General features: G+C 46.0%; 1 protein-coding gene across 1 annotated transcript in view; it reads left to right on the top strand.

Moving 5' to 3' along the window:
* The window catches only part of ACSL1 (acyl-CoA synthetase long chain family member 1), a 175456-nt gene that overhangs the window by 57864 nt on the left and 93384 nt on the right, over window positions 1–24208 (top strand). The window contains exons 3-4 of the mRNA XM_082243635.1: window positions 15991–16105; window positions 24036–24100. Coding sequence (XP_082099761.1) covers window positions 15991–16105; window positions 24036–24100 — 180 coding nt within the window. The remainder of the gene's footprint in view (window positions 1–15990; window positions 16106–24035; window positions 24101–24208) is intronic.

Below are 24208 nucleotides of genomic sequence, written 5' to 3'. Positions count from 1 at the left end.
ACTGAACTGCATATTCCAGATGAGGTCTTACTAATGATTTGTACAGGGGCAAAATTATATCTCTCTCTGGAGTTCATGGTTCTCCTAATACAAGAAAGGACTTTGCTTGCTTTGGAAACCGCAGCTTGGCTCTGTATGTTATTATGAAGCTTATGATCTACCAGAACACCCAGATTCTTCTCCACTATGGATTCCCCCAGTTGTACTCCCCCTAGTATGTATGATGCATGTATATTCTTAGCCCCCAAGTGCATAACTTTACTATTATCAACAATAAACCGCATTTGCCACATAGTTGCCCAATGACACCGTGCATTGAGGTTGGCTTGTTAAGGAAGTTATTCCACTGCAAAGCTTTGTGTCATTTGCAAAAGACTGAAATGGTACTTTTAATCCCAGACCCTATATCGTTTTATAAAGATATTAAAAAGTAAGGGTCCCAACGCTAAACCTTGGGGTACACCACTGATAACCTTAGACCATTCAGAGTATTCAGAGTAAGAATCATTAACCACTACTCTCTGAATTCTATCTTTTAGCCCGTTTTCTATCCATTTACAAACCGATCTTTCCAAGCCTTTAGACTTTACCTTACACATTAGCCGTGTGTGGGCAGGGGCGTACCGTGGGGTCGGCCAGAACGGTGCCCGCCAGGGGTGCAGGCCAAGGGGGGGGGGGGCGCAAAAACATTGGCACTGTAGCAGTGAATTACCGCTCCTCAGCCTGCGCCCCCGGCGGGCGGCCGGCGCCCCCCCCTCCCTTGTCTTCATTTCGCCTTCCGCTCATACTCTGTGTTTGTACTCGCTGGAAGGTGACTGTCCTCGCCCACCTGGCTGCTCGCGGCTGCTGAGATGAGCGCCGGAGCGTGTTCCCGCGAGATGCTGCAGCTTTACTGATTGGAGGTGAGGGGGAGCGCGCCCGGTGACAGGATCACAGTGGGAGAGTGTGTGTGTCTGCGGGGATCCGGGCCGGGATGCGGTGAGGTAGGATGGAGACTTCATTGCCGAGCACCATCCATGATGGTACAAGGACCGGGGGCAGTGTATCGGGCCCTGTCACCCCCCCCCCCCCACTCCCTGTCAACCCCCCCCCCCTCACTCCCTGTCACCCCTCTCTCTGTAAACCTCCCCCCCCCATCTCTCTCTGTCAAACTCGCACTACCTGGGGGGGGGGGGGGGGGCGATACAGTTCCTCGCCAAGGGCGCTGGAGACCCTAGGTACGCCTCTGTGTGTGGGGAACGGTGTCAAATGCTTTTGCAACATAAAAGTATATTACGTCCACAGCCACCCCTCTGTCTAAGGTTTTACTTACCTCCTCATAAAAAGAATTCAAGTTTGCTTGCCAACTTCTCTCTTTCATGAATCCATGCTGTCTGTTGCTTTTAAAAAAAAAAAATTTACAACAAGAACTCATCTATGTGGTCTTTTTTTAAACTCTCCAGTATCTGCCCAAACTTTCGATCCCCACTGTAGAAGTTAAACTAACAGGTCTATAGTTACTTGGCAAAGACTTTGATCCCTATTAAACCACTTTCAGACGGGAGGATTTGGCTGCTCAAAGACCAGACCCCTTTTTTCAACTTGGCACTGCGTGACTTTAACTGACAATTGCGCGGTCATGCAATGCTGTACCCAAACAAAATTTACGTCCAAACAGAGCTTTCTTTTGGTGGTATATGATCACCTCTGCGCTTTTTATTTTTTGTGATATTAATAAAAAATTTTGAGAAAAAATTACATTTTCAACTTTGTCTTTTAAAAAATATTCAATATACTCAATTTATGTCATATATTTTGGCCAAAATGTATTTAGCTACATGTCTTTGACAAAAAAAAAATCTCAATGAACGTATTTTTATTGGTTTGCACAAAAGTTATAGCGTCTACAAACTATGGTGTAAATACTGGAATTTATGCAGCTTTTACTTTCTGACTGCCTATTTCATTTCATGAAGTGCTAAAATGTCAGGGCAGTACAACCCCCCCCTCCCCCCCAAAATTACCACTTTTTAGAAAGTAGACCTCCTAAGGAATGTCCTGAGAGGCATGTTGAGCTCATTGAATATTTAATTCTTTTGTCACAGGTGTTTGAAAATGACAGAAAATTAAATATTTTTTTTTTTTACAAAGTTGTCATTGACATGATATATTGCTCACGCATGCCATGGGTATATATGTAATTACACCCCAAAATATATTCTGCTGCTTCTCCTGAGTACAGGGATACCACATGTGTGAGACTTTTTGGGAGCCTAGCTGTGTACGGGACCCCGAAAACCAATCACCACCTTCAGAATTTCAAAGAGCGTACATTTTTCATTGCATTTTCTCACTACCTATGACGGTTTCAAATGTGTACCTAGCCTTATTCTGCTGAACCAGTGTTTGCTGTCCATGCAGTTTTGTATCGAATGTTTTCCTGTCAAAGAAAGGAATGTAAAGAAAATAATAAATTATTTGTATTTGCTAGAAATTTTAAGGATATGTCTTTTGTCTCTGACCTCATGCTGTGCTTTCATGGCTGCCTCATCTACATATTTGTCTAGTTATCTCTGATATCTTCATTATATTGTCAGTGTACTCTTTTCTTCCTACAGAATGTCATTGCTCTTTTGTGAGGTTTTTTTTTTTTTTTTTTTTTTTTTTAAAGGGTATGTTTATTAAACTGTTATAAACATTACAGCAATTACAAAAAAAAATGTTTCTCTTGCGTCCTCTGACAGACGCAGCTCTGGAAGTTTCTTCACTAATGGGTTATGTGCGCCATTAGTGAAGAAACTTCCAGAGCTGCGTCTGTCAGAGAAAGTTCTTACAAAAATTCAATTTTTTGTGCAGTATTAAAACCAAGCTTATCAAACAAAATGGTGCACAGCTTGGTCAAATTTAGTCAACAAGGTAAAAAGACATCCATTTGTTCTTACAAGTGATCTTCGTGCCAAAAAAAGACTAGAATAGTCAAATATCATCAAAACATAGTGAAAATTAAATGAAGGAAAAATTAACTGAGCATGATGTAGCATATGGTTATTAACTTATATACATATAATAACAGGGGTTATTCTGGGGCAACTGTACCCTGCGAGTCTAGCTAAGGAAGGAGACCAATTTTTTTTTTTTTTTTTTTGGACAGCCTGTTGTTTCATAAGTTTATTTGTACATAGGGAGAGCCTTACTGACTAAAGTGAGCCAAAAGGAAAGGGAGGGAGGAGTGGATGACTTTGCAAGTTAAAAGTATAGCTTTTTTTTGGCATAATGAATAATTACTGTAGAAGTATTTTCCTCCCTGCAGGAAGAGTATCCTCTTCAAAATATATCCTAATAAACAATGTAAGGGAATAAAAATATTAGGAGCTTGGAGGGCTGTGCTAACAAAGTTAGTGATTTGCAGACAAGTAGGCCGAATGCACGGACAGTCCTAGACCATATTTTAAAATGAGCCCACATTCCCTGTACATTTGGTGCAGTTGGGAGATATGAGCCTACCCGACCGAAAAATAACATAGGGGGTGTAGTAAGAGCGATGGAGGAATTTTTTTTTGCAACACTCTATCTCGGGCAGAAATAACCATAGGGGATTGTAGGGGTAAGACTTCCTGCCACACTTCCTCCATAATATTGGGCATATCCGTCGCCAATCCAACACAGTTTGCTTAAGCGCTTTGGTGGTAGTGTGTATAAAGTAGTTGTAGTAAGTGGAAATTAGTTTGGAGTGGTCCGACAGAGCATCTGCTCAAGTCTGGAAATGTGAAATGAGACCTTAGCCAACCCAAATTGAGCAGCCGCCGTGTGCGGAATCTGCAGGTAACTATAATACGCAGTGCCAGGTATACAGTAATCATGTTGAAAGTAATTTAAACAAACCCCCTCTATATAATTGCGCATTAACCATATCGTAATTGTCTTAACACCATATCTGGCCCAGAATGGCCGTTCTCCCGTGAGTGGAATTCACAAAGATGTGGATTATACCACAGAGGAGCATTAGGAGAGACAGTACCAGCCCCCAGTCAGATTTAAATGAAAGTGCTTAAAGACCCATAACGTCGTATCAAGAGCCTTGGTGCCCTCCCGCTTTTGCGTAGACTGCCTATGAATAAGGTCTAGGGCAGTGCCTGCATTTTTTGCATCTGGGTGAAACCACCAGTTGTACACAACTAAACCAGCTGGGTGGCAAAGTAATAATGTTTAAAAGTAGCTAGTCCTCCGTCTGACAGGGGCAGCTGTAGTGTATCCCTGGCAATTCTTGCCGGCTTTTCCACCCATATTAATTATGTAATCAGGGAATCTAAATTTCAGGACCATTGTTTAGGGGCGTAGGTCGAAGAACCTTGAATCGTGGCAAAAAAGTTATTTTGAATAGATTGATTCTACCTAGTAAATTGAGGGGTAACTTAGTCCATAGCTTCAATGTGGTTTTTAATCTATGAATGAGAGGAAGCAAATTATTGTCAATATATTTGGAAATAGGTTGTTTCCAGGGGTAACTTAGTCCATAGCTTCAATGTGGTTTTTAATCTATGAATGAGAGGAAGCAAATTATTGTCAATATATTTGGAAATAGGTTGTTAGATAGTTATGCATTATGTTAGCGGACAAGTGCTGGGAAAACAAGTAGCTGCATCAGGGTCCAACGGGAAAACGGTATAGTTGTCCTAATTTACCCTAAATCCAGAAAAGTGCCCAAATTGCATGATAACCTGCAGGAGTTTGGGGAGGGAAAACTGGATCAGATAGGTATAGAAGTAGATCAGCCGCATAAAGGGACACTTTTTTTTTTCCCCCCCTCCAGACGATTAACAACTAAAACCTGGATGGTAGAATCTGCTCTCTATAGTGCTGCCAGTGGTTCTATAGCCAGGCAAACAGGAGGGGCAAAAAATTGCACCCCTGTCACGTGCCCCAGGCTATGTAGAAGGGGGCGGAGATATAGTTGTTGACACTTATGCCCTGGGCTTAGAGTACAGGAGGAGCACCCAATGAAGGCATGAGGGGCCCAAACCCAAATTTAGCCAAGACTTCATATATTTACTGCCATTCAGCCGAGTCGAAACGCCTTCTGAGTGTCCAAACCAACGACCAGTCTAGAGCCCATGTGGTCATGTGTGGCCTGCATGTTAGTGAAAACTCTCCGGAGGTTAATATAGGTGAAATGCCCAGGAACAAAAAAACGCTCTAATCAAAGTGGTAACCACGTCATTGAGTCTAGGAGCCTAAGCCTTCACTAGGATTCTAAAGTCTGAATTAAAGAAATCGACCTATGAGGCACAAAGTGAATAATCCTTATGGAGTTTGGGGAAAAAGCATGATGAGAGCTTCTGACATAGAAGAGGGGAGACACTCTCTTTCAAATGCATGAGTATAAACCTGGAGTAGATGAGTCAGAAGGAGCTCCTTCTACTGGATGTACCATTTAATAGGAAAGCCATCCAACCCCAGGGTTTTATTCCGGGCGAAGGAAAGCATAGCTACTTCAAGCTCGTTGACTGTCTATGGGGCTTCAAGCGCAGAGACCTGGGCAGGGGAAAGCTTAGATAAGGGGATTTTAAACAGATCGTCTAATTCAAGAATAGTATAATGCGGTTTAGTTGTGTACAGATTAGTATAGAAGTCTACAAAAACCTGTACCACCTCAGTACTCTGGATGACCGGTGTACCTACAGAATTGATAATTCTGAGAATATTGCAGGGCTGGTAATCGGGTTTAGATAGGCTAGAAGACATCAGTTTTTTGTCGACAAACTCAAAAATGTGTTGTCTTTGATAAGAGTTTCTTTGAATATGTTCCAAGAGAATGAGGTCCAGTTGCCAAACTTTGTCCTTCCAGTCAGAATAGGTGCCATGAGAAGGGTCAATAAAATATCCATGCTCTGCAGTATGGCGATCTCGTTCCGTGTCCGTTTGTTTGGATCTAGAGGCCTTAAACTGAGTTCCACCCAAAAGTGCCTAGGCAGCCGAGCGGAAGTTATCCCCTCCCCCTCTCACCCTGCAATCCTTGGGACACATCACAGGTCCCAGAAGATTGCCCGTCCTGAAGATTGCCCGTCCTCTCGATGTACATGCGCAGTGTGTACCCAGCTATGAAGCTACAAGCTGTCACAGCCAGGTGCCCACCCTAGTGATGCCGGCACTTCGGGGAGAAGAGGGAGAGAACCGAGGCTCCCGTGGACTGGATCGTGGGACAGGTGAGTGTGTATTTATTAGTCAGCAGCTTCACTTTTTGTAGCTGCTGACTTTTAAAAAACACAAGAACGTGTGGAACTTCGCTTTTAAAAGCAGCAGAGATGGGCAGGGTAAAGGAGCCCTGCATAGTCACTATAAAAGCTTCCCAGGTAACGGGAATCGAGGCATTATGCACATTGGACTGCCAATAGGAGTTGATCTTGGTCTGGCACCTATCTGTAACTGAAGGATCAGCAAGGCACAAAGGGCTTAATCTCCACAATTTGTAATTACATGGAACCCCCAGTGCCAAATCCAACACCAAGGGAGAGTGGTCAGATCTAGCCCTAGAGAGATGCTTAACATCCAGTACACAAGTCGAAAGTTTCAAAGACAGGCATAAATCAATACGCAACAGTGTTTCTCTGTCGCTCATTGACAGACGTAGTCCTCTTTGATTCACATCAATTGGGTTATGTTGTCTCCGCAGGAGTAGGACTAGGCAGAAAGAAAAAACGTTCTGGCTCCACCCTAGGGGCAGTCCCAGAGGGTATATCCTCCCTCTCTCTGCTACAGGAAATCAGTTTTTTTCTGTCTAGTCAGGAGTAAGGACCTAAGTTCCTTGCTGGGATCTCTGGTCCTGGCAAGATTTTTTTTTAGAAAAAATATTTTTTTAGGTAGTTTCTCCAGTGTTTTTTCCCGTGAGATCTTCAAGCAAATTACGCCGGATCTGGGCGACACTTGTGGTCACCCCAGCCGGCCTACGAGCGCGCGCAGACCATTGCATCGCGCTTGGTCGGCCGCGACACATTCAAGTAAGTATGCGGGGCTGGGCGACGGGCTGGATGTTGAGATCCAGTGGTCACCCCGGTTCTGCCTACGAGCGCGTGCAGACCAGAGCTCCGCGCTGGGTCGGCCGCGACAGAGTCCCATTGGAGGGACTGACCTTGCGAGTTAAAAGTCTCGCTTGGACGCCAGGAACCAGAGAGTCGAGGCGTCTGGAGTGGTCAACAACCCCCCACCCCGGTGGAGAGGGTATTGTGAAGAGAGGGTGCCTGTCGGTTCGGTATGGTGAGTAAATGTTTCCTTTTCCTCGTTATGAGGCATTTTGGAATATGGGCCCCTCCATACATGGTCAGTATCCTTCTGATACTAAAAGTCCCCCTTGTAAATACAGCATGTGTTTGGTGGGCAAGCGGACTTGGTTTGGGAGCTAACACTCTACCCAGCAGACTGCAGTATTACAGCAGACATAGGAGGTATAATCCTACCTTGACTGTAGTGGACCTCCTGCAGAGCGATAAACCGCCATTAGCGTGGTATGCAGGTGAATGTGCTGGGAAGACGATACTTCGGCAATGCGCCGCCATTTTGCTGTAGACCAGGTACATGAATGTCCGCAGGTCACGCCGGCCGCCATTTTTTTGGAGTCTATTGTCTCCCGTATGGGGGCGGCCATGTTTGAAGAGCCCAGCTAACCTCGAGGAGAGCTGGGAACGCCGGAAGGCGTACACAGGGGGCGGAGCCACTTCCTTCTACCCGGGAAAACGAACACAGTTCTTCCCAGTCTGTAAGAGACAAACGCTGACTGCAGTTGTTAGGAAACTTCTCTGCATCGGGTGGTGAGCCTTGAGTCTCTTTCTCTTTCTCTCTTTCTCTCTTTCTCTCTTTCTCTCTTTCTCTCTTTCTCTCTTTCTCTTTCTCTTTCTCTTTCTCTTTCTCTTTCTCTCTCTTTCTCTCTCTTTCTCTCTCTTTCTCTCTTTTTTTTTCTCTCTCTCTTTTTTTTTTCTCTCTCTCTTTTTTTTTTTTTTCTCTCTCTCTTTTTTTTTTTTTTTCTCTCTCTTTTTTTTTTTTCTCTCTCTTTTTTTTTTTTTTTCTCTCTCTCTTTTTTTTTTTCTCTCTCTCTCTCTTTTTTTTTTTTTCTCTCTCTCTCTTTTTTTTTTTCTCTCTCTCGTCAAGAAGCAGGTACACTGAGGGGCGCTAGGGGGATACATATATAAAAAAAAAAAATAAATAATTTTTTTTCTGGCAAAGTGTCCTGGGTTAACATGGACCCTGCCACTCATGTATCTCCACCGGATCCCCTTGAGGTGTCTGCAGGATCCTCCAGCACCCCGCTTACGATTGAATCATTGTCAGCTATTATGGAGACCTTTGTGTCCCGGGTGGAAGTGGCTGGTCAGGGACAGGGCGCAAGGAAGCGACCCCCGGCGAACCCCATGTTATCTGAAACTTCGGATTCAGAATCTGAGCCTATTTCTGCAGTTGCAGGTACCTCATCTGGGATTGGTGTCTCGGGTACTGTCTCTTCAGACAGTGAGGAGGATGTTTCGGCATCAGCCATAGCCCGAGAGGAAGCGTTGGTAAACGCGCTAATTGTATCTGTTCAAGAAACCTTAAGATTACAGGGTTTTCCGTCGGAAGTAGCTGAGACGGAGATCCCCTTTGGGACTAAAAAACGCATCAAAGTGGCGAAGGTTTTTCCATTGCCCAAATGTTTTGGCAATCCGATCAAAGAAGAATGGAATCTGCCAAAACGCACTTCTGCTATTTCTAAACGCATTAACAGGCGTTATCCGTTTGAGGAAACCCTCATTAAGAAATGGACAGAACCACCTGTGGTGGATTCACCAATTGCTAGATTGAATAAAGCCACGGTTATTCCATTAGACGCTCCGTCTTTTAAGGATCCGGTGGATTGCAAGATAGAAGCTATGTCTCGCACCATGTTTTCCTTGATTGGATCAGCTTTCAGACCAATAATTGCTATTGGGCTGGTTTCACAGACTGTAACTGAATGGACCAAATGGTTACGCCGGGACTTAGAAGAGGTCCCTCAGGCGGTATCAGATTTGTTGGAACAGATGATACAGGGGTTACAGTTTGTGTGTGATGCGGCGTTAGACGCCACTCCATTATTGGCGCGAGCATCAGTTTCAGCAGTGGTTCTCAGACGTACACTGTGGCTAAAAGGTTGGTTAGCCGACCAAGGTTCCAAAAAAGCATTGGCTAATATCCCCTTTTCAGGAGAGCGTTTATTTGGAGCCAACTTAGATGAGATCATTAAGGATCTCACGGGAGGAAAGAGCACCTTTTTACTGCAAAATGCTAAGGGTAAAGGACCTCGTCAAAGACGAGGGCCTTCTTTTTCTGCTCACAAAAAATTTTTTCGTCCCGCGGGTGAAAAAATTAAGTCCTCCAAAGCTCCTTCAGGAGGCTTCAGGGGACGTTGGTCGGGCAAGCAAAAGCCCGCCCCTTCCAGACCTGAAGATAAGTCTACTAAACCCTGAAGGTGCGCCCCCACCCATAACTGGGGTGGGGGGACGTCTTCGCCAGTTCCCGGATCCATGGCTCTCCAGAATCCCGGACAAGTGGGTTTGCGAAGTCATAAGGTCAGGGTACAAGATCGAGTTTCGATCTCTCCCACCGGCGCGATTCTTCCCTTCCAATATCCGACTATCCCTGGATCGTTTAGAAGATCTGCGGAGAGCAGTCACGGATTTACTACAACAAGGAGTGGTAGTCCACGTTCCTTGGACAGAACGTTTTCAAGGGTTTTATTCAAACCTATTTACAATACCCAGGAAAGAGGGCAAAGTGCGTCCAATTCTGGACTTAAGGGCACTCAATTCCTTTGTCAACATAAGAAAATTCAAAATGGAATCCATTCGCACAGTAGCAGCCTTCCTGCATTCAGGGGATGTCCTAGCGTCCATAGACATCAAGGACGCCTATCTTCACATTCCCATTTACGCAGGACATCAGCGGTTTCTACGTTTTTCCGTAGAAGAGAACCACTATCAGTTTGTGGCGTTACCTTTCGGTCTTGCCACGGCTCCTCGGGTCTTCACGAAGGTGTTGGCCCCAATGTTGGCACTACTGCGCCAAAGAGGCATATCAATTCTAGGTTACCTAGACGATCTCCTGCTTCATGCAGAGTCTCCACAGACCCTGCTACAAAACATAGAAATTACTATAATTTCTTTACAGGAATTCGGGTGGCCGGTGAACCAGCAGAAGTCTTTTCTGGTTCCCACCCAGAGGCTCAAATATCTGGGTCTAATTCTAGACACATTCAGGACAAGAGTTTTCCTTCCGGTAGGGAAACTCCGGAAGATTCAATCAGCAGTCCAGTTGTTACTATCCAACAGCTGGTCTTCCCTTCGGACTTGCATGAGGGTTCTGGGGTTGATGGTGGCTTCCTTCGAAGCAGTCCCATTTGCCCAGTCCCATACCCGAATTCTTCAGCAAGAGATTCTTCTCAGATGGGATCGGAATCCGGAATCCCTGGACTATCGGATCCGATTGAGCAAAGAGACCAGAGAGTCTCTGGTCTGGTGGCTTCGGTCTCCGATGCTCAGCCAGGGAAAGTCATTTCTGCCAATATATTGGACGATAGTGACCACGGATGCCAGCCTATCCGGATGGGGAGGAATTCTTGGTCAGTTATCCGTTCAGGGACTGTGGTCCCCGGAAGAATCCAGGTTACCGATAAATGTATTGGAACTGAGAGCGATCAGACTTTGTCTGATTCACTGGACCGAGCAGCTCCAGGGCAGCCCGGTTCGGATCCAGTCGGACAACGCCACGGCTGTGGCTTATGTCAATCACCAGGGGGGCACCAAGAGTGTCCGGGCGGCCAAGGAAGTGGCTTGCATTCTTCGCTGGGCGGAACGGTTTGTTCCAGCTATCTCTGCGGTGTTCATTCCGGGGGTGGAGAATTGGCAGGCAGATTATCTCAGCCGTCAGACTCTGGATCAGGGGGAATGGTCCCTCCATCCAGAAGTTTTCCACCAGTTGTGCCTACGTTGGGGCACCCCGGATGTGGATCTGTTGGCATCACGATTCAACAGAAAAATACTGAGATTTGTGGCTCGCTCCCGCGATCCTCTAGCAGAGACCGCAGACGCGCTGGTCGCCCCGTGGGGGCAATACCAGCTAATGTATGCCTTCCCTCCTCTCGGGTTACTGCCAAGACTTCTTCGCAGGATAGAGGAGGAAGGAATTCCAGTAATCCTGGTAGCTCCGGACTGGCCTTGCCGAGCTTGGTACGCCGACTTGGTCAGACTGGTGGCGGACGTCCCGTGGAGACTTCCTCTCAGGGAGGACCTACTGTCTCAGGGACCGATCTTCCATCCTGCTTTACAATCGCTGGCTTTAACGGCCTGGCTATTGAGACCCAGGTGCTGAAGGACAAGGGTTTGTCAGCTTCAGTTATTCCTACTCTAGTTAAAGCAAGGAAAGCAACTTCCAGAAAGATTTATCATCGCACATGGAAGTCCTACATTGCATGGTGTGAACCCCTGGGGTTCCACCCACGATCTTATTCGGTTAGTCGAATATTAGCTTTTCTGCAACAAGGGGTTGAGCAGAAACTGGCCTTGAGCACTATCAAGGGTCAGGTCTCAGCATTAGCTATCTTCTTTCAGAAGCCTTTGGCTACTCATTCCTTGGTGCGGAATTTCATCCAGGGGGTGCGACATCTGGCTCCGCCAGTGCGCGCGCCGTTACCACCCTGGGATCTTAATTTAGTATTGTCGGTTCTTCAGAAACCTCCCTTTGAAGATATTAGGGAGATTCCTCTACCTACGTTGTCCCAGAAGGTGGCCTTCTTGGTGGCTATCACTTCTGCACGCAGGGTGTCAGAACTGGCTGCATTATCTTGTCGTTCCCCATATCTGGTGGTTCATAGAGATAAGGTGGTTCTTCGTCCGAATCCATCCTTCCTACCAAAAGTGGTTTCAGAATTTCATCTGAATGAAGAAATTGTATTACCTTCCCTGTGTCCTAAGCCCAGTCATCCTCGGGAGTTTGCTTTACACTCCTTGGATGTGGTCCGGGCGATCAGGGTATACTTGAAAACGACAGATTCGTTTCGCAAGACGGATTCACTTTTTGTGGTCCCGGATGGACCCAAAAAGGGGGTTGCCTGCATCTGCCGTGACTATTTCCAAATGGATCAGGCAGACGGTGGTACAGGCTTATTCTATTAAGGGTCGGGAGCCCCCGTTCCCTGTTAAGGCGCACTCCACTCGGGCACTTAGTGCGTCATGGGCCTTTCGCCATGAGGCGTCAGTGGTCCAGGTGTGCAAGGCGGCTACCTGGTCGTCGGTGCATACCTTTACAAAACATTATAAAGTTGATGTAATGGCATCGTCGGATGCCTCGTTTGGCCGCAAGGTTTTGCAGGCCGCAATTTGAGGAGACCAGTGGTCTACCTCGAGGGTTTTTTTCCGTTGGAAATTTTTATTTGAGTCTCATTCTTTGTTTATAATGAGCCTTTAAAACTTCTAGTTGGCACCGGTTGGGCCTTCTAGATTGGATTTTGATTTCTGTCAATCCCACCCCTCATTTGTGGCACTGCTTCTGGATGTCCCAATTGATGTGAATCAAAGAGGACTACGTCTGTCAATGAGCGACAGAGAAAATCGGATTTTTGTAAGATCTTACCGTAAAATCCTTTTCTCTTAGCTCATTGACAGACTTAGTACCCGCCCCTCGATCATTGAGTTGGGTTGGGTTAAATTCTGTTACTGCTTTACAACAGAACTGATTTCCTGTAGCAGAGAGAGGGAGGATATACCCTCTGGGACTGCCCCTAGGGTGGAGCCAGAACTTTCTTTCTGCCTAGTCCTACTCCTGCGGAGACAACCTAACCCAATTGATGTGAATCAAAGAGGACTACGTCTGTCAATGAGCTAAGAGAAAAGGATTTTACGGTAAGATCTTACAAAAATCCGATTTTTGTGTATTTCAGAATGACAAGAATAGTCCCGCTGCTCCACATATTTTCACCTCCTAGGCATCCTCCAAATCAAATTTTTTTCAGACATGAACAAAGGGGAGTAGGGCTTGTAGAGGACCCAAACCTATAAAGGGAGCTGTTCAGCACTGTGTTTAAAATCTCCTGCAAACAGTAAAGGACCCTCAACCACTTCCAAAACTAGACCTATAGTACGTTCAAACCAAATCTTAGTGAACCGAGGGGGGGGATATATACATTTACCAAGGTATAGGGCTTACCACCGAATTCCATGCCCAAAATCACGAGGCAGCCGTATCAGTTCCTAAATGTTTCATGAGATAGGAGCGATTTTGGACTATAATATAAAAGTTCCCCATGCGTAAGTAGAATATGCTAAATGGTAAGCAGAGGCAATTTTTGCTCTTTTAAAAGGCCATGACCCTAGAGCCATGTAAATGGATTTCCTGGAGAAGGATGACATGGGGAGCAGGGCAGGATAAATATTCAAACACCAAGAGGCGTTTAATTTTCGAGTTAAGCTCTTGTACATTCCATGAAAGAAAACAAGGTACTCATGGAGGTTTAGAAAACTGTAGGTAATTCAGGATAATACATAAACACATGTCCATAGTGTCTAGGAGGCCTGCTTGTAGACGATAAAGTAGTCAACGGAGACCGGCAAGCAGACTCCAGCCCTTGGTGAAACAGCAATAATCCAGATACCATTGTAGAAAACCAGTATAAGTATTATCATAGGTATTAGAATAAAAGGAAAAACCTGAAAAACCCCATTCCCAACCCACCTGGCCCCCAAACTCAACACTTAAGAGCTTTATCCCAAAAACTAAAAACCCTGTATGGGTGGAGTAGTCCATTGGAACAGATGCAGGCATCTATAATCAGAAGTATGAAAAAACTATATAAGACAACCATATCCCGAGTCTTGGTGATAAACAGATTGTTATGGTTATTATTATTATAACTGATAATCGTATGCGAGTCGAAACCATAATGATGAGTCAACCACAGACCAGCAGGAGCCAACGATAGAATCCGCAGGAAACAACAAACTCTGTATGAACACGAACATCCTGGGGCGGCCCATGTAGATTGCAGAAGTTGCGAAGGTCTGTGGAACGTCCGTAAAAGTAATAACAGGCAACCGGAGTAGTGTAGCAAAAAACAAATTCAAGGTGGGGTGCGTCTGCGATGCGACGAGGAGAGGAATGGTCCAAGGCATCCACCCAGCGCAAAGGCATCTTTAGGATCTGTGAAGAAATGGGTTTTACCCTGATGAAAAACCCAAAATCTGGCTGGGTAGCGTATGCTGTAGATTATATACTTATCCCGGAGTTGTCTTTTCACTGACTGGAAGCAAGCATGCTGTTTTTGTGTGGTCACCGAGAAGTTGGGAAAGAGATAGTAATGGCATTCCCATTATACATCAGCCTCTCTTGCTGCACACAGCAATGTTTCTTTATCCTGAAAATGGAAAAGCTTGCTCAGGACAGGGCGGGGAGGTGCTCCTGTAGTCAGGGGGCGCAGCAGAACCCTGTGGACACATTCAATGGCAAACATGGGTGAGAAGATTGCGGTCCCAAAAGTATCAGTGAGCCATTGTTCCATAAAAGATTTGGGATGTTTACCTTCTGTGCCCCAGGGAAAACGAAGCCGCCGCAAATTGTGACACTGTAGGTGATCCTCAAGATCGTTAAGCTTCTCTGAGACAGCAACAGAGTGGTGTTTTTAATTCTATCATCTGGTGATCAATGGGCTGTATAGCATCTTCCAGGTCGCTGATATGTTGCGCCGCATTGGGTACCTGGTGCCTAATTATGTACAGCTTGTTTCAAAAAGGAGAGTTCCACCTTACTGAATCAATTTGCATTGTAAGAGAAGCTTGGCCTTGTTTGCCTCCATGATCTGGGACAGCGGGGGTTTCTGCACTGGCAGCTTGAGGGTTAACTTCATTAGAGCGCACAGCCGCAGCCCCGGGAGGAATAGAGGACTCAGGGCTTTGATTGGGGGGGATGACTGACTGACACACACCCTGCACAGGAGCCAAAGGCGTAGCATGTACCGGCACTGTGTGGAGAGGCACTCTGCACCTGTGTCGAAGTCGAATGGTGTGCCGGCGCCATCTTGGCTTGTCCCAGGGGAGACGAGGCGGCTTGTCTGGCTGAAACTGCGAGCTGGGCGGGCTGATTGTTCACCATGGTGACTGCTCCTGTAGTGTCCCTTGTGCAAAGTGAGAAGAGTGAGCGGATCTCTTAGAACGGCAAGATTCATTAAGGATTTAGAGATCTGGATGGAGCTCTGTACAGCCGCTGCTTACATCCCGGAAGTCGAACACCCCCCCCCCCCCCCCCCCCCGTAAGGTATATAAGGTGCTGGGTGTTCTACAAATGACAATATTTGCTCTAGGTCATTTGATTTCATTCTTTTTACTTAAAGCAGAACTCCAATCTTAAATAGCAAAACTAAAATTAAATAGCACTTGTAAAACTTAAATAAACAAAACCCAGCTTTTTTTGGACTTTTATGGTACCGTTTTTTTTTTTTTTTGTTTTTTTCCTGAAATATTCATTTTTAGTTTAGAAATAGCCACACATTTATTTATTTTTTCTGCCACTAGATGTTCCCAGTCTGGTGGCCAGCATCTATTTGCCCTACTTCCTTTGAGCCCAGGTCCTCCTGGACCTGCCCCATCCTTTTTATAGGAGTGTAAAAGGAGAAGCAGCATAGTGAATGTACTCCTCCTATCAGCATGCTTCTGGTCAGCACATGAACTGATTGGCTGTATGTGTTGCTTTTTCCTCTGACACTCCAACCCTTCCATACCTTGCATTTAAAAGTTACATTTGATGATTTATTCATGACTACAGAGTGGTAAAGATTTTATGTTTCTTATATTTGCCTAGAGTTCAGCTTTAAATGGAAAAATCATGCAAAAGGTGAAGCATGCATTGACTGAGCTTAATACATTTTGCCAATTACATTCCATGCTTGTCTCTGCAGGTCTATTAAATCTTGCTTTTAATTAAGGATTCATTAATCCTTGTTAATCAGATGTTGTTTTTATACAGGGACATGAGAACGCCCGCAGATCTGCACTGCTGGATAGTGATGAAGTTGTGACCTACTACTATGATGATGTCCGAACAATCTATGAAGTTTTCCAAAGAGGAAGAAGAGTGTCAAGTAAGCTCCACTTACTTTTTCACATTTTTCCCATTCTTAAAAGGTTACTCTATTTTTGTGGCAAAAAAAAGCAAATAAACAAAAATAAATAAATCTACAATTATGACACAAGTCATTTTGTAATTGATTCAGCAGGAATCTGCAGAGAATAAACCGGTAATGGACAGACTATATGTACCAAGTTGATCGATTGATCAACTTGGGTACAACCAGCCTGCCGGTTTCACTTACGATTATCTCAAGCATCTCCTATAGCCGCTAGCGATCATCACTGTCTTCTCCCGACGGGGACAGCTTCCCTCGCCCGTCTTCCCCTGCCAATCGCAATGCCAATGAAAATACCTTTCGGCAAGCCAGAGGTGCGGCACCAGAGGAGGACTGACATCATGCTCCATTCAAGCCTACAAGGGGTGAGAAAGCCTCACTCTTCTCTCTTGTCATCTTTGTTACTTCTTGACACCGGGGGGGGGGGGGGGGGGGGTTAGAGTTAATGTCACTTCAAGCAACATGAGAGCGAAATGTTTCCTTGACCCTTTATTTACTTACGGTTATGAGTTTTACACAAGTGAATGAGATGGGTCAACCGTGACCTCTTGTTAACTTAGCTTTCTGAAATGCAGGTTACTACTTAACTTTTAGCCCAAAGGGGCTGTGTTCAAAGAAGTGCAAATGCTCCAGTCTCTCCCATTGGATAGAGAGAGCTTGGTTTCTCTTTCGTTCGATGGACACATCTCCTGTCATCCTTGACTATTGGGTTATGCCGCCCAGCTCCCCCCCCAAAAGAGTAGGACGCAAGGCAGAAAAAACTTCTGGCTACAGCCATGGGCAGTCCCATGGGGTATACTCCCTCTTCCTGCTGTAGTCACTCCGTTTTTTTCTGCCTAGTCTGGAGTAAGGACCTAGTTCCTTGCTGGGATTTTTTTGGTCCTGGCAACATTTTTAGATGGCAAATTTTTTCCTCCTGGATTTTTCGGGTGAGATCTTCAATTAACTGCCGGACTGGGTGACAGGCTGGCTACTCTAGATCCATTGGTCACCCCAGTCTGGCCAGCGAGAGTTAACGTTTCGCGAGGTTGCATACGACCAGGCCTCGGCCTGAGTCGCAGCGTTCCTCCTGGCTGACAGCCCCCCTCCCCCCGTTTCGATGGAGAGAAGGATTTGTCTGGAGCGGTGCCCACCCTGTTTCTGGTATAGTGAGTTGCTGTCCTCCCTCTACCCCTGCTGGGTTCTGGGGTGGACGTGGGCCTTCTCCTTGGGACAGACGACCCCCCCCCCCCCCTCCACATGTACTGAGGATGTATTTTTCACATGTACTGAGGATGTCACTTTCCTAGGGTGGGGGCAGGGCACTAATGGTGATAGGAGCCAGGGGGGTGCACCACCGATGATTGATTGAGCTGGGGGGGTTGTACCTGGTGAGTACTCCTGCCAGGGCCCCCCATCCTGCCTGGATCTGTCTTGAGGCCTGGTCCCCCCCATTCTGGGTCCCTGTATGCCTTGTGGTGCCGCCATTTTGTTGTAGCCTGTGTGTTTCTATACACGGCAGCCATGTTTTTGTAGTCCGGCGGCCATTTTCTTGTGGTCTCCTAATACAAATAGCATCGGCCATAACAGTGGAGCCCTGTGGGTGGTGTTTTCGGCGGTGGCATCCCCTGCTGCTGACTCCTGGTTAACTTGGCTTCCTGTTTGCCACACGTGTAGTGCAGATTTTTCTGGTGGTTGCAGGTGCCTGTGTCGGTGGGTGGGAAATCTGGTGGGGTCCTCTCCCTCTCTCCTGAAGATCACTCTGAGCCTTGTGCTGGCAACCAGGTGGTGCTACCAGCACGGTGGGGATTGTCCCTTAGCAGTGTGAAACTTTTTTGTGGGGTCCCCCTGGTGACTTATGGAGTCTTTGGAGCATGTTTTCCCACCTGATCCCCTCTCTGAGGCTGCTTGGCCCTCCGGGTCAAACTATCCATCCATGGACTGACCGTGGTACTGGAGTCCCTTGTGTCCCGGGTGGAGGCGGCTTACGGGCGACTGTCTAGCAAAAAGCGCCCCCTGCCTCATTTGTCTCATCAGATCCTGAATCTGATTCAGCTGCCGCGGATGTGGGTCACCCTGCTGGTTCTGCGACCACGCCCCTGGAATCCTCTGATAGTGAGGATGATTCCTCCATGTCTGTGACCCCGCACAAAAAGACGCTGGTTGATGCACTGATTTTATCTGTGCGTGAGACCCTTAAGATGGAGGACGCAGCTGAAGCTGCGACGGAGGCACAGGTACCCTTTTGGCACTCACAAGCCATCCAGAGCGGCAAAGGTGTTTCCTTTTCCCGCATATTTTTACAGAATTGTCGCTAAAGAGTGATGATGATCAAAGCGTCCCCGTGGGGTTCCTAAGTGCTTTAGTAGGCATTACCCCTATGAGGAGTCCCTCCTTAAGAAGTGGACTGTGCCACCAGTGGTTGACCTACCGGTTTCCAGATAAAACAAGGCAACCATGATTCCTGTTGAAGAGTCCCTGGCCTTTGAAACGGTGTTCCTCCCTCCCCCCCCCCCCCCTCCATAAATGAAAAGTCAGCAGCTACATGAACTGTAGCTGCTGACTTTTAATATTAGGACAAATACTTTTCTTAAATGTGTTCTGGAGTCCAGCGATGTCGGCACCGCAGCCTATGTTTCCATCGGCTGTCGGATGCTGCTGCCGCCATTGCCGGGAATGGAACCTGGCAGCGAAGCCTTTGCATTTTTTCATCCAGGTCCCTACTGTGCATGCGCAAAGCTTACTGCACTCTTTCTGGCCTAGAAGCAGAGGAAGGAGGAGGGGGCCGAACTTGTGACGTAGCTCGCCACGACAAGGTCCAACAGAAGTGGGGACAGGGTACTGGCAAAAACGGATACCTGCCCCCCCTCCCCCCTGAAAGGTGTCAAATGTGGCACCAGAAGGGGGAGACAGATAAGCGGAAGTTCCACTTTGAGTGGCACTCCTCTTTAAGGATCCGGCTGATCGGAAGGCGGAGGCTGTGGCCCTCATTATGTATTCCTAGCTGGTTCAGGAATCAGGCCAGTAGTTACCATTGACCTAGTGTCACAATCTCTGACCAAGTGGGCTAAGCTCCTACACTGTGACCTGGAGGGAGAATGGCTCCCTCCTGCCTTTGCTGAGGTGGCAGACCAGCTGGTCCAGGGTTGCAGTTTATCTGTGATGCCTCTTTGGACGCAGCTCCCCTGATGGCTCGCCTCTGTTTTGGCAGTGGTCCTTCAGCGTGTCTTTTGGCTTAAATTCTGGTCTGCGGACCAGACTTCTAAAAAGGCCTTGACTGATCTTCCCTTTCAAGGAGATCGTCTTGTTTGGTGCTACCCTGGATGACATCATAAAAGGTCTCCCGGGGGCCGGAAGAGTACCTTCCTTCCGCAGGCTACTAAGGGCAAGGAACCTTGTTGTAGAAATTTTTTTTTTTGTCCCTCAGGGTCGACTGACAAGGGCTCAAAGCCTTTCAGGGCTTCCTCTGGCGGATCCAAATTAATCTGGTCTGGCAGGCCGAGAGTGGGCTTCTCCAGACCCGCGGACAAGGCTGCTTCTGTATAAAGGTGTGTCCTCACCCGTATCAGGGGTGGGGGGACAACTTCGCTGGTTTCCAGACCCGTGGACTTCCCTGGTGCAATTCAAGTGAGTCCACGAAGTAACTCGGTCCGGCTACAAGATCGAGTTTCGCTCTTGTCCTCCGGCAAGGTTTTTTTTTTCCAACCTGCACCTGTCCCCATTTTGGGGACAGGGTCTGTATGGGGCAGTACAAGACCTGTCCCTTTAACCACTTACCGACCGCCCACCGCAGATGTACGTCACTATTTTGACGCTAAATACCGTGGTTATGGCAGCAGATAGCTGCCATAACCCCGGTATTTTTAAAAACGGCGGGGCGATCGGCTTTCAGGTAAGGGTGGTCCCAGCGGCGGATTCGCTGCGGGATCACCCTTACGGTGCGGAGGAAGAGGTGCCCCCTCCTGCCGTATCTTGGTCCTTTTCCTCGCTTACCGAACCCGCGGTAGAGAACCGCGGGGCAGCGGGGAGAACGATCCGGTTCCTCTTAGACAGGAAGTCGAGTGAGGGCAAGATGGTCTCGGAGGACCGGAGCGACGTCAAACGTCGTTGCCTAGCAACCGGCTTCAAAAGCCGTTTTTTCTTGTTTTTGTTTTTTTTTTCCTTTTTTTCTTTTGTGTACTTGTGAGATCCGAGGACTTTTTGACCCCAATAAAGAGGTCCTGTCATGGCTATTTCTATTACAAGAAATGTTTACATGATCATTTTTTTTTTTTTTTGTTTTAAAACTGTATAAAAATCAAAAATAAATAAAATAAATAGGAAAAAAAAAATTAAAGCACCCTGTCCCCGTTGGCTCGCACGAAGAAGCGAATGCATATGGAAGCCCTGACCACATATGTAAATGGTGTGTGAGGTATCGCCGCGATCGTTAGAGCAATAATTTGAGCCCTAGATCTCCACTGTAACTCTAAGCTAGTAACCTGTAGAAATTTTTAAATTGTCGCCTATGGGATTTTTAAGTACCAAAGTTTGTGGCCATTCCGCGAGCGTGTGCAATTTTGAAGCATGACATGTCGGGTATCTATTTACTGGTAACATTATCTTTCACATTATGGAAAAAAAATTGGCTAACTTCAGTGTTTTCTTATTTTTTACTCCAAAAATAATTTTTTTTCAAAAAAATTGTATTTGGAAGATCGCGATACGATGTGATAAAAAATTGCAATGATCTCCATTTTATTCTCTAGGGTTTCTGCTAAAAATATATAATGTTTGGGGGTTCCAAGTAGTTTTCTAGCAAAAAAAAAAAAAACTGATTTTAGCTTGTAAACGCCAAGTGTCAAAAATAGGTCTGGTCTTAAAGTGGTTAAGGGATGATTGTTCCGGTTCTGACTTCGGAACGTTTTCAGGGTTTTTACTCAAACCAATCCTGGATCTCAAGGCGCTAAACTGCTTTGTGCGGGTACAGAAGTTCAAAATGAACTCCATTCGAACGGTGGTGGCATCCCTGAGTCGGGGTATTACCGTGGTCAGTATGTGCAGGAAAATAGTGCGGAGGCTATGACGGGGCAGTATGTGCAGGAGAGCAGTGTGGAGGGTTATGACAGTGGGCAGTATGTGCAGGAGAGGGGTTTGACAGCGGGCAGTACGTGCAGGAGAGCGGTGTGGAGGGTTATGAGAGTGGGCAGTATGTGTAGGAGAGCAGTGTGGAGGGGTATGACAGTGAGCAGTGCGTAGGCTATGATGGGGCAGTATGTGCAGGAGTGGAGTGTGGAGTTGTATAAAAGTGGGTGGTATGTGCAGGAGAGGTGTGTTGAGGGGTATGACAGTGGGCAGTATGTGCAGGAAAGCAGTGTGGAGACTATGATAGAGGGTAGTATGTGCAGGAGTGGAAAAGGGGTTTTGATCTCTAGGATGCCCTATAGTAAGGTTTTGCCACCGTCCCTGTGAAATCGTTGTTTTGGGTTTGGTGCCTCAAACCAAGGTTGTTGGGACTTCAAGGGCAAGAGTAAACAAAGCAAAGTATCATAGAATAAAAATTTAAGTTTATTTTCAAAAAGGTTTTACAAGGTAATGGATGTTGATGGGTTTAAGATCCATCGGTGAGAGAGGTGAAGAAGTTATAAAGGTAGGTGACAAGGTGAAAAATGGTGACTTTTGAGGAACATTTGTCTCTGTTGTTCCATGCGTGTATTTCAGGCTTTAAACTTTGTTCAGAGGAAAATCTCCAGGAGATTATCCGACGCGTTTCGGCTGTATAGGTATTTGCCTCCAAAAAAAGGAGTTCCTCAAGATGAGAAAGTTAGTAGCTATAAAATATGTAAGGATTTTAAATATGAATGAAATACTTACATATTTTATAGCTACAAACGTTATCATCTTGAGGAACTCCTTTTTTTGGATTCTACCATTACAGCTAATCTATATGATTTAGCCTGTAAGTAAACATTTTTTATCTACAATTATTTCCTTTTCCAAAAAAATAGCATTTTTCAAGTAATTTATCCCATTACACGTAATTTATAGAAGCAGCCTTAGTTCCTGATGCGACTTAGAAACCTGGGGAAAACCTTTCACACCTGGACCAGACAAAAACAAGATGTATGTAACCTAAAGCACATTGCATAATTCTACTTTAAATTCTGCATATGTGCAAAAAACTTACAATTCATTGTTTCTAGACATGGTGACTTATCCTTGAAAAAGGCTAATGCCTATACAGCCGAAACGCGCAGGATAATCTCCTGGACATTTTCCTCTGAACAAAGTTCCAAGCCTGAAATACACGCATGAAACAGAGACAAATGTTCCTCAAAAGTCACCATTTTTCACCTTGTCACCTACCTTTCTAACTTCACTTCTCTCACCGATGGACCTTAAACCCAACCACGACAAACTTGTCTATTACCTTGTAAAACTTTTTTGAAAATAAACTGTTCAATTTTTATTCTATGATACTTTACTTTGTTTACTCTTGCCCTTAAAGTCCCAACAACCTTGGTTTGAGGCACCAAACCCAAAACCACTATGTGCAGGAGTGAACTACATAGGGTATGATGGGGAAGAATGTGTAGGTTAAGCGTGCAAAGGGTAACACGGTAGAGACTAAGTGCAGGAGAAGAGTGCAAAAGGATAAGACTGTACTCTGTGCTTGAGAGGAGTGCGGAGAGTATGATGGAGAGAAATATGTGCTGGAGAAGAGTGAGAAGGTATAAAAACTAGCTGAAAAGGTCATCTTTTGACCCACAAAAATTGGTTATGGATTTTTCCATAATTCGCAACAAAACTTGACAGGGTTCACAATAGTGCATTTAAGCATCCATTAAAAAATGACTAATTCTAAAGTAGCAGCAAGAGAGACAAGAGTGGGTTTTATCCTGCGTTCGCACGTAAGCAGCCCAAAGGTTATGCAATTTTATTTCCTTCCACCTCAGGTGGGACGGAAAGAAAACTGCTTGATTCCCCCATCAACACATTCAGAATCCTTACTGCATTGCTATCGTGTTCTGCTGGCAGGGAGCCAATGATCACTGCTGGCAACTATGGCCTCTGATAGTGATAACCTGAAAAAAAATCAGACAGGCTGGTTGCACTCAAGATCATTGATGGATCGACTTCAGTACAACCAGCCCACCCATAGTGGAATCAAATCATCTAGGCCGAGTTCTGCTGAACCAGCCAAGATTCGATCTGCCTATGGCCAGCTTTAGTGTTTCTTAAACGTGTGCATAGACGCTGCGGCACACCCCTCTTCTCTGCCCCCACCTTGTCTCAGTAGTCGGCAGCAGAGAGGGCAGAGCTCCTTTGCCAGATCCTGTGCTTCTCTGTGCTGCTGCAGAAAGGGTTGTCTTTGCCCCCCAGCCCTTCACAGCAGTCTGCAGCAGAGAGGAGGGCAGAATTCCTCCTACAGATCCTGCACCTCTCTGTGCAGCCACAACACCCTCTTGTCTCTGCCTCCCCTGGTCTCTGCATTCAGCAGACTCTGTAAGCTGACTCCAGCACTCCTCTGGTCCTCCTCCAGACCTTGCACATTCTTCTTCCCAGATCCACCCACATCTTCCTGGCAGTAGCACAAGGTAAGGCGGTGCATTGTGATGTAAGGAAGGGTGGATGGCTCTTGACTTATGATGGTGGTAGGCTCTTGACATCCAATGTAGGGGTGTAAGGAGGCGTGGAGTGCTCTGGACATCTAATCTTAGATACAACTGACCCTTTGAGGGAAACCATAATGCTGATGCGGCCCGCAATGCAATTGAATTTGACACCCCTGGTCTACAGTATAGTTGGCTGTCATCTTTTATTATTTAGGCTGAATATGTGAAACCGCGAGACAGGTGAAAGCCTCCCTACACATTTAAGAAAAATGTTTGTCATTGCATTAATTTAAAGTGTTTTTTTATTACAGATAATGGACCTTGTTTAGGACATAGGAAGCCTAATCAGCCATATCAATGGATATCATATCAAGAGGTAATGTTCGGGTAAATATTCTGTTAATCTGAGTGTGTGGGAGGCAAACTGCTGGGAAATGCCCATATTATTTTTTTCAAAGGGATAATGGCATTTGCTTGCTAAATC

Source organism: Pelophylax lessonae (assembly GCF_965119305.1).
Source record: "Pelophylax lessonae genome assembly, chromosome: 1".
NCBI lineage: Eukaryota > Metazoa > Chordata > Amphibia > Anura > Ranidae > Pelophylax > Pelophylax lessonae.
This window is presented reverse-complemented; position numbering and strand designations above follow the sequence as displayed.